Source organism: the organism of the source record quoted next, unplaced genomic scaffold, assembly GCF_019419815.1.
Source record: "Pyrus x bretschneideri cultivar Hongxiangsu unplaced genomic scaffold, Pyrus_bretschneideri_v1 Contig35, whole genome shotgun sequence".
Taxonomy (NCBI): domain Eukaryota; kingdom Viridiplantae; phylum Streptophyta; class Magnoliopsida; order Rosales; family Rosaceae; genus Pyrus; species Pyrus x bretschneideri.
This window is the reverse complement of record NW_025999668.1, coordinates 2,672,695-2,687,757: the sequence shown is the minus strand read 5'-3', so window position 1 is coordinate 2,687,757 and position 15,063 is coordinate 2,672,695. Positions and strand designations below refer to the sequence as shown.

Below are 15,063 nucleotides of genomic sequence, written 5' to 3'. Positions count from 1 at the left end.
GGATGGGTTTTCCACCGAGAGGACTCGAAGATGCCGATGTGGGAGTGCCTTGACGCGGGGATAGTACGCCTCGATTCTAAGTCCTGAGGGGGTGCAAAACAAAACATGAGTGGACCAAGTTGATAAATAAGTAATATTGAAACAGTTATTCATCAACGTACGAACCCCCAAAGTTTATGAAAACTCAATAGTATAATATGTAATAGGTTTTCCGAAAACCCCAACATGCCATAAAACCTTTCATAAAACATATATCGTATATAATGTGCTTAGTAGTGTTAGCATAATCGACCGAAGCCACTACATCACCTGACTAAAGCCAAATATAAGTATCTTCCGCCCGAAGGCACTACATCGCCCTGTCGAAGCCATATATTAATGTCTTCCGCCCAAAGGCACTACATCGCTCGGTCGAAGCCATATATAAGTATCATTCACCTGTAGGCCCTTCATCACCCGACCAAAGCCATATATAAGTATCATTCACCCTAAGGCATATATAAGCACAAAAAATCATAAACATAATATTTCCAAAATATATCTCATCAGAGCTTAATAGCTCAAACATCATATCATAAATCATAGGAGCGTTCTAGCTCAAATCATCATCATCATCCATGTTCATAAATATATAATCAAAAATATTTCAAAGAACGTAAATCCAATAAAGCATGATATTCCATAAAGCGTAAATCCAATTTACTCATAAACATTTCATAAAACATAGTCATAAAATCATGCTTTCATGTATGCATTTCTAATAGTAAAATCATGCATTTTGGAAGGGGTTCACTCACAGATACTCCGTCGTCGAAGAGTCGTCCAAACTAGCGAAGACGAAAATGCCATAAAAACATACACCTAAGTACATAAAGGGTCCAATTAATAAAACTCTACTATAAAGATAGAATTTCAGAAAACGGACGTCGTAAACGAACTTGGAATGTCGAAAAACATAAGGGAGGAGCTTGATGATTTTTCATCAAAAGTTGGTTCTGTTTTTCAGCAAAAAGTAAAACAAAGATCAAATCCGAAATTTTGGTGTTTTGTGCCCTATATTGTTGCTGCAGGGCAATATTGGTGCTATGAAAGGTCGAATATGTCTTCACCAAGAGATCTGATTCGGTTAGTTCCACTTTACAAAACTTAAGCAGTGATCAGATTCTACAAACTTCAGAGTTGTCTTCATTCCCGGACTTAAAATCTTGGAAGCGAAGATGCTGCAGTAAGGTACTCTGTTTGCAGTGCATCATGGATGTGTCTTCGAATGAAGATCATTGTTTTAGCTTTCTGAGCTTCGTCGACGGGTTTGTTGTCAATAGGTGCCTCAATGGTGGCTCTAATACCCTTTGTAGTAAGATGGAGCTTCACGTCTTGAACCCACTTCAGGTAGCTTCTTCCAGAGACTTCCAGAGCGGTGAAATCGAGCTTGTTCAAGTTTGACATGTCCTTAAAACAGAGGGTATACCAAAACATAGTTTGTCATATGGTAATCCATAGACATACATCGTAGAACATTTGGGTTCTATAGACATGTATTGGTTTAATTTATGCATGAAAGCTTTAGGTTTCATGTGGTAAGTTTTGAATGAAAACTTCGGGTTTCAAAGGCACTAAATATGAAACTACAGGTTCAATTTAGTTTTATAAACAATTAGTTCATAAAGGAGAGGTTCCTGCAAGAACACATAATGCAATATGTTGATTTAAGTGCAGCAGATTTGAGTTGTTGTAGGAACTCAAGTGTGAGAGCTTGGGGACTACGAAATGATGTTAACAATTCAAAGTATAAAAATAAATTATTGAATCGTTAATGTCCAAAAGTGATCTTTAGGTCAATAATTTTGGATTAATTATCAGATTAATGGATTGTAGGTCACTTTTAATTAATTCCATAGATCGAGACCAAACGGGGTTAATCGTGGAAGCATAGTAATGACAAACAGGTCATATTAGCTTCGGTTAGTGAAAAACCAAGTGATAATTAAATTAGAATTAATTAGTGTAAACCAAAGTACACAAAAAAATATTTTGGGCATGATTTATAATGCGGGGATGCCAAAAAGTGGCATTGGGTCGAAAAAATAACACGGGAGTGGGCCTTGAAATTCGGCTGCAGGCTAATTGGGTCACGGGAGGGCTTCAGGCCTCTGGCCTTGTGGTCTAGGGAGCCCAGCAGCAGATCTACTGCTGGCTTTTGGGCCAAATACAAGGCACGGGGCAAGCTCAACCCAAAGCTGGCTTGTGGGTGGGTGCTTGGAAGCCTAGCCGAAGCTAGGTTTCGGGTTTTTGGGCTTGGGTAGGTCAAGCCCAGCAGCAAAGGCTACGAGTGAGTGGGCCGAGGAATGTGCAAAACCCAGCTAGCTATGGACTGTTGCGGGCAGGCCAAATCATGGGACAAGAAGAAGTTCAGCAGCAAAGGATGCTGTAGTTGGGCTAGAGATGCACGGGGCAAAGGCCAAGTAGGCTGCAGGCTTCTGCCATTCCATGATGTGCTCCATGGGGCTGGGTTCAAGCCAACGGCGATGGTTCGACGGAGGTGCCAAGGTGGTGCGACGACTGTGCTGCATAGTTTCCCAAATTTTTTTCTCGATATAACTAGGGTTTGAAAAACCCTCGATTGTTTCTAATTTATTTATATGCTTTGACTCACAAATTCAACAAAGCAATATAATTTCGTAATGCATGAAACATATATATATATTGACAAATATATGAACCATATACAATATATATATCGAAAGGAAAATATAAACATAGGGGGTTCATGCATCATGAGAAATGTTTTCATGCTTCATGGTCGTTTCAAATATCTTCCTTTATTTTAAGCATACCTGATTGGTAGAAAACAAATAAAAGCCTTTGAATTTTGTAGAAGAGAGCCTCCTTATATGATCCTTCGGTTCTTTAGCTTCTAGCAAGAGCATACTAATAACGTGTTGCAAGCTTATTTAACTGAACTATTCTAAGGGAATAGAGAGGGGGAGGCCAGCGGCAATAAGAGAGAAAAGAGAGATTTAATTGTGAGGTGTGTTGTACACCCCATTATGCCTTTATTTATAGTACTATGATAGGTTAAATCCTTACCCTTTTAGGATTACAATTCTTAATAGGATATTAATTACTAAAGAGAATATTCAAAGATATCCTTAGATATACTAAGATTTACACAATCACATCCCTATTCTAAATATGATTACAACAATACATAAAATTTAATAACAAAAAAAAATGCACTTGTTTATTAATAGTTGATTTGAATAGTGAAACTAATTTATATAACATATAGTGAAATAAAATAATAGTTTAGAAGAATATATTGTAAAATATTGTTTAGATAAAAATAAAATAAAAGAATGCACCATTAGTGGCTGAAATAACGGCATTACTGTTCAAATTTAGAACCATATTTTGCAGACCATTTGAACAGTTCTTTGTTTAAGACAAATTAGACCACACTAAAGTTCTGATTTTGTTGAATATAATGCCTAATCATATAATGTTAAAAAACATGATTATCATTTGTTTACACTGCTTATTTGGGACTAATTCAAACAACCCATCTCTAAACTATCTAATTAGCAAACGGTTTAAACCGTAATCTGTCGTTTAGGTAAATTAATTTGTTGTCAACTGTCAATTAAATGGGAGAACAATCATTGAATCCAAGGCTTAATCCCATAGCCACCATGATCAAGTGGTTCAATTTGGAACCTTGTGTTTAATTATTCCAACGTGAGATAAACAAATATGGTTTGAGAATATTAATTCGTCTTTCCTAGCACTTAATGACAAATACTGTAGAATTTAGGCCCAAAATCCAACATGTACCAGATCAACAGATGTCATTAGTTATGCTGTAATACTTACATTTTATTCTTTAGCAATCTTGATTCGAGGAGAATAACTTGTCAAATTAATTTGAGGATAGAATAAAAGAGGGGGTCGGGAAGAGTGCTACCTTAGTATCCAAGCTTGTACATGGCGCTTGGTTTAAGTTAGGATGGTGGTGTTTCGTTCAAATTTGTTTTCTGTTGATGGTGCTTCGTTTAACCAAGTATGTCGGTTTTATGTGATATATCTACATTTGATCTCTGCCGTTGTGTTCGGAGAAAAATCAGAATTTTCGTTGAATTTATGAACTGATTTATGCATAGGAGCGGAAAAAAAGAACCAGAAGAAAGAAGAGAGAAGGCCCCCCACACCCCCCCCCCCCGGCGCCGCCCGGGGGGGTGTGTGGTTGGTGTGGGGGTTGGGTTGGGTTTTGGTTGTCAAGGAAAACAAAAACTAAAGGGAAAAACCCCTAAGACACGTCCCGCAACAACATTGGAATCGGTCTTCAAGCATGTGATGCAATTACTTGTATAATGTATTAGCCCTTTTGATTGGATTATGAATTTGATGTAGCCCATAAAATATGAATGATAGGAAAAAACCTGAGTAAAATAAATCATGCCAGCTGAAATCCAGCAAGAGTGTATATATATTGTTCATTTCTTATCAGAACTCCTAGGGTTTCTACGGTTAGGTTACATTTTTTAGCATTAGGGTTATTTTATGACATTTTGGGGTTTGGGTTTGTAATCTTATTCATCTAAGGAAGATTCATGGTGTACGATCATCTGGGTCAGCATAATAAGAAGTGGAACCACACAATTTAAGTTATATTTATTTTTTTCAACATTCCAATGGCAGATTTTAGTAGTATTTAATGTGAAACACTGAAAAGGTAAAGTTACAATATAATTGTCAAAGTTTACATTCACAAGTTACATAATAATGGTAAGGTTATAATCAGTAACTCCGGCACATAATATGAAATTGTATTATTGTACAAAGATTACTTTGCACATTGGAAATGTTATATTACGATGTGAAAGTACGATGTTATGCTTGTACATGATTACATTTCAAAAACATCGATCGCTTAAAGGTCACCGATACCTTTCTTATTAAAGGGTACTGTACATTAAACCCTAAAGTTGTAGTCCTCAAAGTTAATCAAGGGGAAGGAAAACGAAAAACTAGAAGAAAAAAAGTGAGAAACCCATTATTGCAAATTGTTAGATTACAAGCATCCAGCTCTAAATTAATTGACAACGTATTTATGAAGTTTACGATTATATAAACTTTTATACAATTATTATCTTTCACGCCCTTACATGTGTCATAATTTGAGCCTAACACGTGCACAACTTATATAGCCATGCACTCCTAAACAAGTAGGCAACTTGTGGAGAGGTTAAACTCTCTCATACAAGCTTTTCTTGGGCTTCATATACTCTAAATAATGGAAAAGTCAAAGAGTACCACTCAAATTATTTGAAGGTGATCGTCCCTAGCTATGACTTACTACATATTTCAGAGTGCTTATGGAGGAAGCATGATTACTCAGGATCACTTTCGTTAAAAGCACATAAAAATGCTTTCAAAAGGCTTAAGTGCTTCAAGAGAAAACGCACCACCGATTATTTGGACCAGCATTTGGGGATAGTCAAAAAATTGCCAAACCAAACCCACCTTTAATGGAAGAGCAAATAATTAGTCTCACTAGTTTACTAAATTTTAAAGAAAATTGGAGTAATCATTTAGTCTTTAGTAAATGGTTTTTGAAAATACAGGAAAATTAGTAGACCTTTTAAATAAGATTTTCTTTGTCAATTGGGTGGTTGGTTGTTTGCTACTTTTAAGCTAAGCAAAACACCTAGAAGAAGAAAGCGACTTAGTCCAAAGTCTCCCAACATATTGCACTAAAAAAAGTTGAATTGCTTTTTAGGGATAAGGGATTTATAAAAGGTGGGTGAGCGCATGCTCTAGTGTCTATATACCCTTCATTCGCATACAATTTGAGTCAACGTCCCCTTTACAATCATGTCTATCATTTTAATTACATATTTAATGTATATTTACAGTATAAATTTTATAATCTGAACCTATAAAGTTATAGTTGATAGTTGATATTCATTTAGTTACATATAAATTGAAAGTGATAATCCTTTAATGAAATGGTTCCATAGTTGACAACACACCAATAACTTTGTTACCCTTGTGATTAGCGTATACTTGCAGTATAAACTTCTATAATTTAAACCCATAAAGTAGAGAAACAAGTATTTTCGCAATTGGAATTATCTATAATCAACGTCAATTTACTCATAGGTCTTCATTTCTCTCTCCTTCAGGGGAAAAATGTTAATTGAGCACCTAATCCTACAATCAAAAATATTTTTGTAATCTCAAGTCAAAAATAGAAGGAACCAAATCCATATAGTCATTTAACTGCTATTGAGTAAAAGACAATTACAATACTATTTCAATTAGTTAATTACGACAATGATCATGACGATATACAAATGATTAAAAGATGAACGGTTTGATTATAAGGGGTAGAAAATTGAAGGTAAATAATATTTTTCTTGCATATAAAATGGTTTTAGTCTTAAATATATGCGGGGCAAAAAATAGACAAGTCATATGTGGTGACATAATTGATTGTCTTCTTTTGTAATTTACAATATCCGATATAATTTGATGGCGTCACTTCAAATTTGTGTCTACTTGTTCTTACTTTATCATGATTAGGTCTTGCTCAATCGGCTAAACAACAAAAATACCAATGATTTTATACTTAAAGAAAAAGGTTGTACGGGGATACAATTCCTTGCTTTCTTCACTATACCTTAACTAAATTCACATTAATGAGATCTGCTAATCCAGTTGGGGTATGTACTCAAAATCTACGTTAAATGGGACAAAAAAGTATAACAATTGTCAAATTTTGACCTTATTATTTACTCAGTAGATCATTAAATTTAGGTTTTTTAGCCAAAATGATCCCTGAGATTTGCATAACATATCACTTTGGTCTCTGAGATTGTCCACCATTCATTATTTTGGTTCTTCCGTTAAAAACTTGGTTAAGTGTCCTGAAGCTCTTGGTCAAAAGTTTGGGCAATTTTTAAAGCTTTGTAACTCTATCGTTTCTTAAACAAATTCGACTCATAGTATATCAAAATGAAGATAGGAAAGTGTAGAATAAGATTATACCTATTTGGAAGCCCAATGATTGCCGGAGATGGCCGGAAAATAGCTTGAAAGGTGACTGGTCCGCAGGAAAACTGAAAAACTCATCGGAAACTGGGTGAACTTTAAACGTTCATAACTTCTTCAATACTCAATGAAATCCAGTGATTCAATAACTAAAATCATAATTCTTGATCAGACAAAGAGAATGGTACATTTCCCAACGACTAAATCGCCGTGGTTTGGCCGAAAAACGGCTTGAAAGTGGCTATCTTGGTCTCCAGTTAGCCAATTTTGAGTCGTTTTCCGGCCAAACCACAGTGAATTAGCCATTGAGAAAGATAAAATTCTCTTCGTCTCGTTGAGAAGTATGATTTTCATTTTTGAATCACTCGATTTTGTTGAGTATTGAAGAAGTTATGAACGTTTAAAGTTTACCCAATTTCCAGCGAGTTTTCCAGTTTTTCTGCAGACCAATCACCTTTCAGGCTATTTTATGGCCATCACTAGCAACATTGGGCTTCAAAATAGGTATAATCTTGTTCTACACTTTCCTATCTTCATTTTGATATATTATGAGTCGAATTTGATTAAGAAACGATTGAATTACGAAACTTTGAAAATTACTCAAACTTCCGCCCAAGAGCTCTGGGACACTTAACGGAGTTTTTAACAAAACGACCAAAATAATGGATGGTAGATAATCTCAGGGACCAAAGTGATGTGTTATGTAAATTTCAGAGACCATTTTGGCTAAAAAGCCTTAAATATATTATCGGAAAGGTTCTTTTTATTGAAATCCACCATAATTTTGTACTATGTAATGTTTGATACAATAAGTTGATTATTTTCTTATTATTACACAGAATGCATTTCAAAGATAGAGCGAAGAACCGTAATTACATTAACTACTTAAGTAGGTCTATGACTGCTAAAGAAATGTACTAAGTAGAGAATGAAGCAAACCAACTATATTCTTTCCCTTAGAGTTGTTTGTTTTCCGCCTTTCGGATTGTAATACTATTTTAAGTTACACTAAAACGAACGTTTAAACCTTGAACGCAATGAATTAAAAAGAAAACAACTTGATCCACCAAGGCAATAGAATATAAAACTTAAAAGTGATTATTTTTTGGCTTTTAATTCACTTATTTAAACAAGACAAGACAATAGAATATAAAATTTGAATAAACAAACAATGCAAATAAGAAAAATATGGCAGCGGTCAGGGATCGACAGACTGAAAAGGTCTTTGGGTACAAAAGTATTAAAACTGGATATGAGAAGTGTGATGGAAGCTTCGAAAACTCGTAAGGACACATTTAGGTTTAGGTTCAGCTTTAGGTGGGTGGTATTTACCACAAACAGACAATTTTTTTTTTTTTTTTTTTTTTGAAAAAAGAATAATTGATGGCAAGCACGATTATCTATTCATTCTAAGTCCAGAGAAGCTATAGGAATTTCATTTTACCAGTGGTTACAGTCAAGTAGACAAATCAATTCAGAGAATTGAACCCGAGACCTCTCATTTTTTTTTTTTGGTATTGGTAGTCGCAATCCGTTCTCTTACCACTAAACCACTTTTTGTTGTTCACAACCAATGACTTTGAATTTGTATAAAAACCTTGCCTGCCGACGGTGTGGTATGTAGGTAAGACGTATGAACTATATCTCTAACCATATACAATTGACAAAACGATGCAGTGCACGTCAAAATGCAAGTTGAGTCGCCATACATATACACGCAAGTAGGTCAAACACATCCGAAGTTGGGTGGCCAAAACATAGACCACAAATCGTTCAATTCAGGCCCAAGCGCAAGTATTCTCTTGTATTGAAACCTTAATTTTCATTTGAAGATCATTCTTATAAAAACTCATTCGAATTGGAGATCATGTAGTTATTCTTAGGTACCAAATGAAGCAAGTGTAGGTCTCAAGTAACATGTTAATGATGAACCATTCATTTATTTGATATACTTGAATCGATAAACAATTTATGTTTCAATGGTATTTTGCGAGCATGATCTTCAAATGAAGATTAACAAATTGAACTGTTTTGATTATAAAATTTCTACTGTGAAGATGCGTTATTTGTAAGTGGAAAAATAAGTTCACCCCGACTCAAAGAGGAAAAGTTTAAGTGAAGATACGTTATAACAGACTTTACACCTTATTAATCTGTATTGCAATTCCATTTGACATATTCTTATAAAAGGCAATTTGGGTGTGCGACACGTACAATAAATTCGCTAGAACATGTTTTTCTTTCTTTCCCTTTCAAATTGTTGAGTCTTCACCACTAAAAGAAAGTGGATTAAAGGGATACATTCTCCCTCTAAAATCCTTCCATCTCATTCAAACTCCCAATCAAAAGATAAGCGGCATCTCACTTTTAATTTCCTTGTTTCTTTTTCCTCTTTCTTTTTTTTATATTTATTTATCACCAACTCTTTTGGAATATGGCGTCTTAGTTTTAAATTTAGATGAGGAAAAAGCAAATGAGAAAATAAAATAAAAGAAAAGATAATATTCTTTATTTAATTTTTTTTACTTATTATTATTAAGCGGTAAAGAACGAAAGAGTTCGAAACTATTATATTATAATACGTTAGGGGATGGGGAAATTTCAAACTCAAGACATAAGTGGAAACTCAACACACTATCTATTACAATACTAAACCACATGCAAATATTTTTTACTTAATGTATATTATTTTTTTCATGCATATTGTCGGTTATATATTTAGATAGAGAAATGAAGCTCAAGTGGACCTCACAAAAATATATTGCTGAAAAACGAAATACCGCTCGTTCTAGGACTATAAGACCATCTCCAACCGAGGGCTGGCCAGAGGGCTTGTTTGAGCCCTCTGGCCCTCTAGGATATTATATTTTAATGAACAGTACATGACCATATTTGACTCGGTCTCCAACTGAGGGCCAAAGGGTCATAGGGCCAAACATAATTTATTATTTTAAAACTACAACTTAAATTCAAATCCAACGGTTAAGTGCCGCTGACATCATGCTGACGTCAGTTAGTTGTTGGATTTGAATTTTTTTTTTTTATAAATAGGGTGGATATTGGGCTATAATTCACACAACTTTGAATTCAATCTATTTCAATTCAAGTTTGCAATGAATTCCAACTTTGGATCCTCTTCGGATTCCAATTGGGGGTCCTCATCCAATTCCAAATTGGAAGAAAAATGGGTGCAAATAAGACGAGAAGATGAGGAGTCTAATGAAGAAGTTCAAGTAAGGCACAACAAACAAAACAGAGCAGCAGCCATGGTTGCGGCCATGGTGTGTCAACCAACTGGGGAACAACCTTAATGGGGTGGCTCTGTTGCTGGTTGCTCTTACAAACCATGAAACATAGAGATGACGCATGCCAAGAAATAGAAGTTATAGGAAAAAAATAGAATTTAAAAAAAATATATGAAACAAATTTTGTGAAATAGAAGTTATACGAAAAAATGGAATTTAAAAAAAAATAGGAAACAAATTTTGTAAAATAGAAGTTATAGGAAAAAAAAATATGAAACAAATTTTGTAAAATAGAAGTTATAGAAAAAAATAGAAGTTATAGGAAAAATTTTGTAAAAAATAAAAAATAATAGCTAGCTAATGTTAGCTAGCCGTTATATTCAAATTTTTCCTTGCTATTTGCGTCGGTTATAACCAACACTATTTCTTTTATTTCTGTTGGTTATAACCAACAGTTTTTTTTTAAAAAAAAAATTCCAGCCAACCCTTTAGCCATTTCAGATTCCGTGGGTTCCACGAGCCCTCTGGCCTAACTCTCTGGTTGGAGGCAGTTTCAGACTATTTTCGGCCCTCTGGCCCTTTGAACCTTTCGGTTGGAGATGACCTAAGTAGCCAGCCTGAATGTGACTTGTACCCTGGCCATGTATGTTCACTAGGGTATAATCCATTGCTAACTAGGATATAGCTAACTAAAATGACTTATAGTTCTCAATAAGAAAATGACCTTTTGATCCATCTATATTTTTGGAAGAATATAATTTCTTATTGCAATAGTACGTAAGAACTAAATAAATTAAATTGATGCTAACCAATATCAATTAAAATATTGTTAGCAGTAGAAATGAATTAAATATTTGAAATCGTACTTAAAATCCCATATGCTTGGCTTTACCCCACAAAGGAAGGGAGATTTTAAATTTTGCCCCATCAAATACGCAGCTGAAATATTCTCAACCATAGTAGTGAAAAGAAGTTGAACCCTTACATAACGGCATTAGTTCGAATCTATTCGATAGCTTATTTAATGTTTAATATAACAAATCTATTGTTTGACGAAATAAAAAAATAAACCTAGGGGCTTTCATTAGTGGTGCTTTAACGTCTCCACTAAAATGACATTGGTTTAAATTCCGTCGGTATCTAATTTAACAAATATATCGCTTAACAAGAAAGGAAAAAAACCACAGGGCTTTCATTAGTGGTGCATTAACGTCTCCACCAAGGTGGTAAATCTAACCCAACGAATAGTTTTATGCAAACTCCCAACTACAAGATCCATACACAAAGATTGAGATAGGATTTACTTGCCACATAGGCCCCCTTTTCTTCACTTTATGACGACAATATTAAAGATCATTCGGTTGTCAAATTACACAATGTGCAATGAATAACTAATCTTTGATCGAACTATATTTGTTTTCATTTTAGTTTAAGGAGGTCTCATGGTTGATTCACATAAATAACAATCACGATATAAATTTGTTATGAGTTTGATATGTATTTGTGACTACTTATTTCAGATGACATGATTTTGTAATATTATGAATTTATGAGTCTATTGTAACAGTATTTGAAAATACATTATCCTTCGAAAAAAAAAAATATAAAAATTAGACAGTTGTTAAAGTTGCTAAAACCACGAAAGCATTGTTAAGGGTCAAACTAGAAGGGATGAAAATTGAGATTTCAAATTTGTTACCGTGTATGAACGAGTGTTGACTATTAATGAAAGTATAATACACGCACAGCTTTGACTGACAATCAGTAGATTACCAGATAAGTTAAACAAACTCTGATTTGGGTAATTATGATTAAGATAGGTTTTGTCTTATTTGCACATTTCAACCTTCCAAATTTATTTCCTAACATGTACGTCTTCTTTCACCCACCCTCCCTCACAAGTAAATGAATTATGACCCCAAAACCAGCACGTGTTTTACCTTTTTTTTATTTTTTTTTTATTTTTTTAAGAAAAAGAAAGACAATTGATAGCAAATCACGGTTATTCATCTATTTACAACTCAAAAAGACTACGAGAAATGTCAACTTAGTTCATAATCACAATTAAACAGAATTACCAACAACTTGAAGCATTGAATTCAAAACCTCCATATTTTTTTGTTTATTAAAGAGGCACATTCCATGTCATTAGCACTGAGAGCACATGTTTTACTTTGACTCTGTACCTTCCTCCCTCTAGATTTTTTTTTCTTTTTTCTCTCTCTAAATTTAATAATATAAAGAATACTCATTTGCTTGGCCACCTCACGCACACAAATAAAAACTCCCACCCACCCAACTCTCTCTCTCTCGCTCTCTCTCACTAAAAACCCAAACAAAGAAGTAGAAGACAATTGCATCAAAAAAAGAAGTAGAAGACAAAGCTCCCCCTTTTGGCCAGTGCAGAAGAAGCCTTTGGGTTCCCCAGGAGCAGAAGAAGAAGAAGAAGAAGATCCATCCCTTTCAACCTTAAGAACATCCATCCCTTTCAATCTTACACCCAGAAAATCAAGGATCTTATTCCCTCTGAAATGCCATAAAAATCCTTCAAATTTCTCCGCATACCCACTTCTTATATATTCACATTTCAACTGAGAATTCGATTTGGTGGGTTTCCAGAGTAAATGTTTTAGATGAGGTGCAAGAAGCACCTCGCCGACCTCACCAGCACCCTCGGCGTCTGCGCCTCCTGTCTCCGGGAGCGCCTCGCCGCCCTCATCGAGGCCCAAATCCAGGCCCAGGCCCAGCTCTCGAGACTCCACTCCCGGACCTCGGCCGCGGCGCCGCTTGATGAACCCAACCGCAAGTCTGACCCCAACCCTCCGCCACTTATCTTCCCCCGTTCCGTCTCCCCCTACGTCTCTCGAAGAAAATCGGACGATTCCACGTGGCACCACCACCGTCCAGATCACAATCAGCAACACCATCAACAACAGCACCGGATTCGATTCTACAGTACGCCTCAGGTGGGCCCTACATATACCAACGCCAACTCCACCATTGAAGGCTCGTGCAAGAAGAGCAAGACGCGGTTCTCGCTCTTATCTAGTCTTTTCCGATCCAGATCCGATAAGTCCTGGTCCGATCCTAGGGATTCGTCGCTACCGGCCAGGTCATCGTCGTCGGCTTCGTCGCCCTCGTGGTTCTCTTCGATCTTCGCTAGGAAAACGCGGAATCGATCGAAACATCTCCACGCCGACGAGTACTCCGGTTTCCCGAGACCTCGCGGATTGTCACCGGACCTGACGTCCGATCCCTTCGAAGACTGCGATCGATCGCGGTCGGGAAGCGGTGATTCGTCGGCGACGACGCCGGAGTGGAAGAAGACGCCGACGCTGGCTCCGTCGTCGACGCGGAGGGCACGCGCCGGGCAGGGAAAGAACAACGTATCGGGTCTGGCGTTTTGCCTGAGTCCGCTGGTTCGAGCCAGCCCGAACCGGCACTGGAACCAGAAGGGATTGCCGCCGGAGATCGCCGGCGAGATTCGCGTAGCGGCGTCGTTCTGCAAGAACCGGTCAAGGAAGCTGGCGGATTTCGGTAGAGCCAATCCTAACCGTTGATCGTGCTTACTGTTGGAGAGCCCGTTGCAACCCGGCTGTTGTTTGTGGCGCTTATAGGTCGCAAGTACGATTTTACCCCTTCACCCTCAGTTGTTTTTTTTCTTTTAATTTTTTTGAAAACATATGGATGGTTAATTAAAAGGGATGCCGGTCTCTCTTTGTGTACACTAATGTTGTTACTTGTTGCTTATCAATATTACAGCACAGATTTTTTTCTATTTTTTGTTGTATAATTATCTTACTTATATTTTCATACAATGATTATTTTTATCATTTGGTACTTCGGTGTAGTAATTTCTGTTTTTTTTTAAGTCAGAACTTTTATATTTGATTTTTGTCAAATTAAATTATTATGAATAGCTGATGTAGTAATTTTTCAAATTACAAAAGTGCCCTCATTTGGTATTGTTTTGGTCGATGCTGATGCTACACGCAAAAAAATAAAGGAATTTTAACAAAAAAAATTTGGTATTGTTTAATTTAACCAAAAATTATTTTTTTATATTAAAAAAAATCAATTATGGTATTATTTACTTTACCTTTTATTTTATCATTATCAATAAAATTTAAATATTTCAAATTCTTTTATTTAGTTTCCTTCAAAAATAAACAACTGAGGAGCCAAATGTGTGGGGGTGAGGGCGGTGTGATCAACGGCTGGTGGGTCCAAGCGGCCACTTAAGATTAATGTAACATCGTCACCGTTCATTCACTATTCCATGGTGGTGGATCCCGCCAAACGCATCGTTGTGTCATTTTGTGCGTTTTAAATTTTGGTGGATCGGAGATTTTAGAATTAAGATGCTTAGGAAAAATGTAATAGGGTGGGGCCTATTTGTGGGCCCTAGTCGAACGGGCCTCACATGACCAAATCTACAGCTGCTGCTTTATTAACGACCTTTTTTTTTGGACAATTATTAACGGCCATGGAAATAAAATTTGAGTGGGGTCTCATCCTTGAGAAGCACTTACACCAACGAGTTTATTGTTATGTGATGTTTTAGTTTAATAATTTATTAATATATGTAAGTTTATTTCACATGATTTATTGAGCCGAGCCAAAACGACGGCGATTTAATCTTATGTAAGTTGATCTTCTCATTCTAGGTATAAACCGATGTTTTTCAATGATATTTTAAACTATAGACTCGTTTAAAAGTGGTTTTAAATGGTTGAAAACGTTTTTGGTGAAAATACTTTTGAAACCA

The 15,063-nt window shown here is 35.9% G+C and overlaps 1 protein-coding gene across 1 annotated transcript; it reads left to right on the top strand.

The window, feature by feature from the left end:
* The first annotated feature begins 12,573 nt into the window (after positions 1-12,573).
* On the top strand, positions 12,574-14,135 carry LOC103931834. Its single transcript, XM_009341370.2, has one exon. The coding sequence runs from the start codon at positions 12,929-12,931 to the stop codon at positions 13,853-13,855; it is 927 nt and encodes a 308-aa protein (XP_009339645.2). The 5' UTR covers positions 12,574-12,928; the 3' UTR covers positions 13,856-14,135.
* The last annotated feature ends 928 nt before the right edge of the window (positions 14,136-15,063 follow it).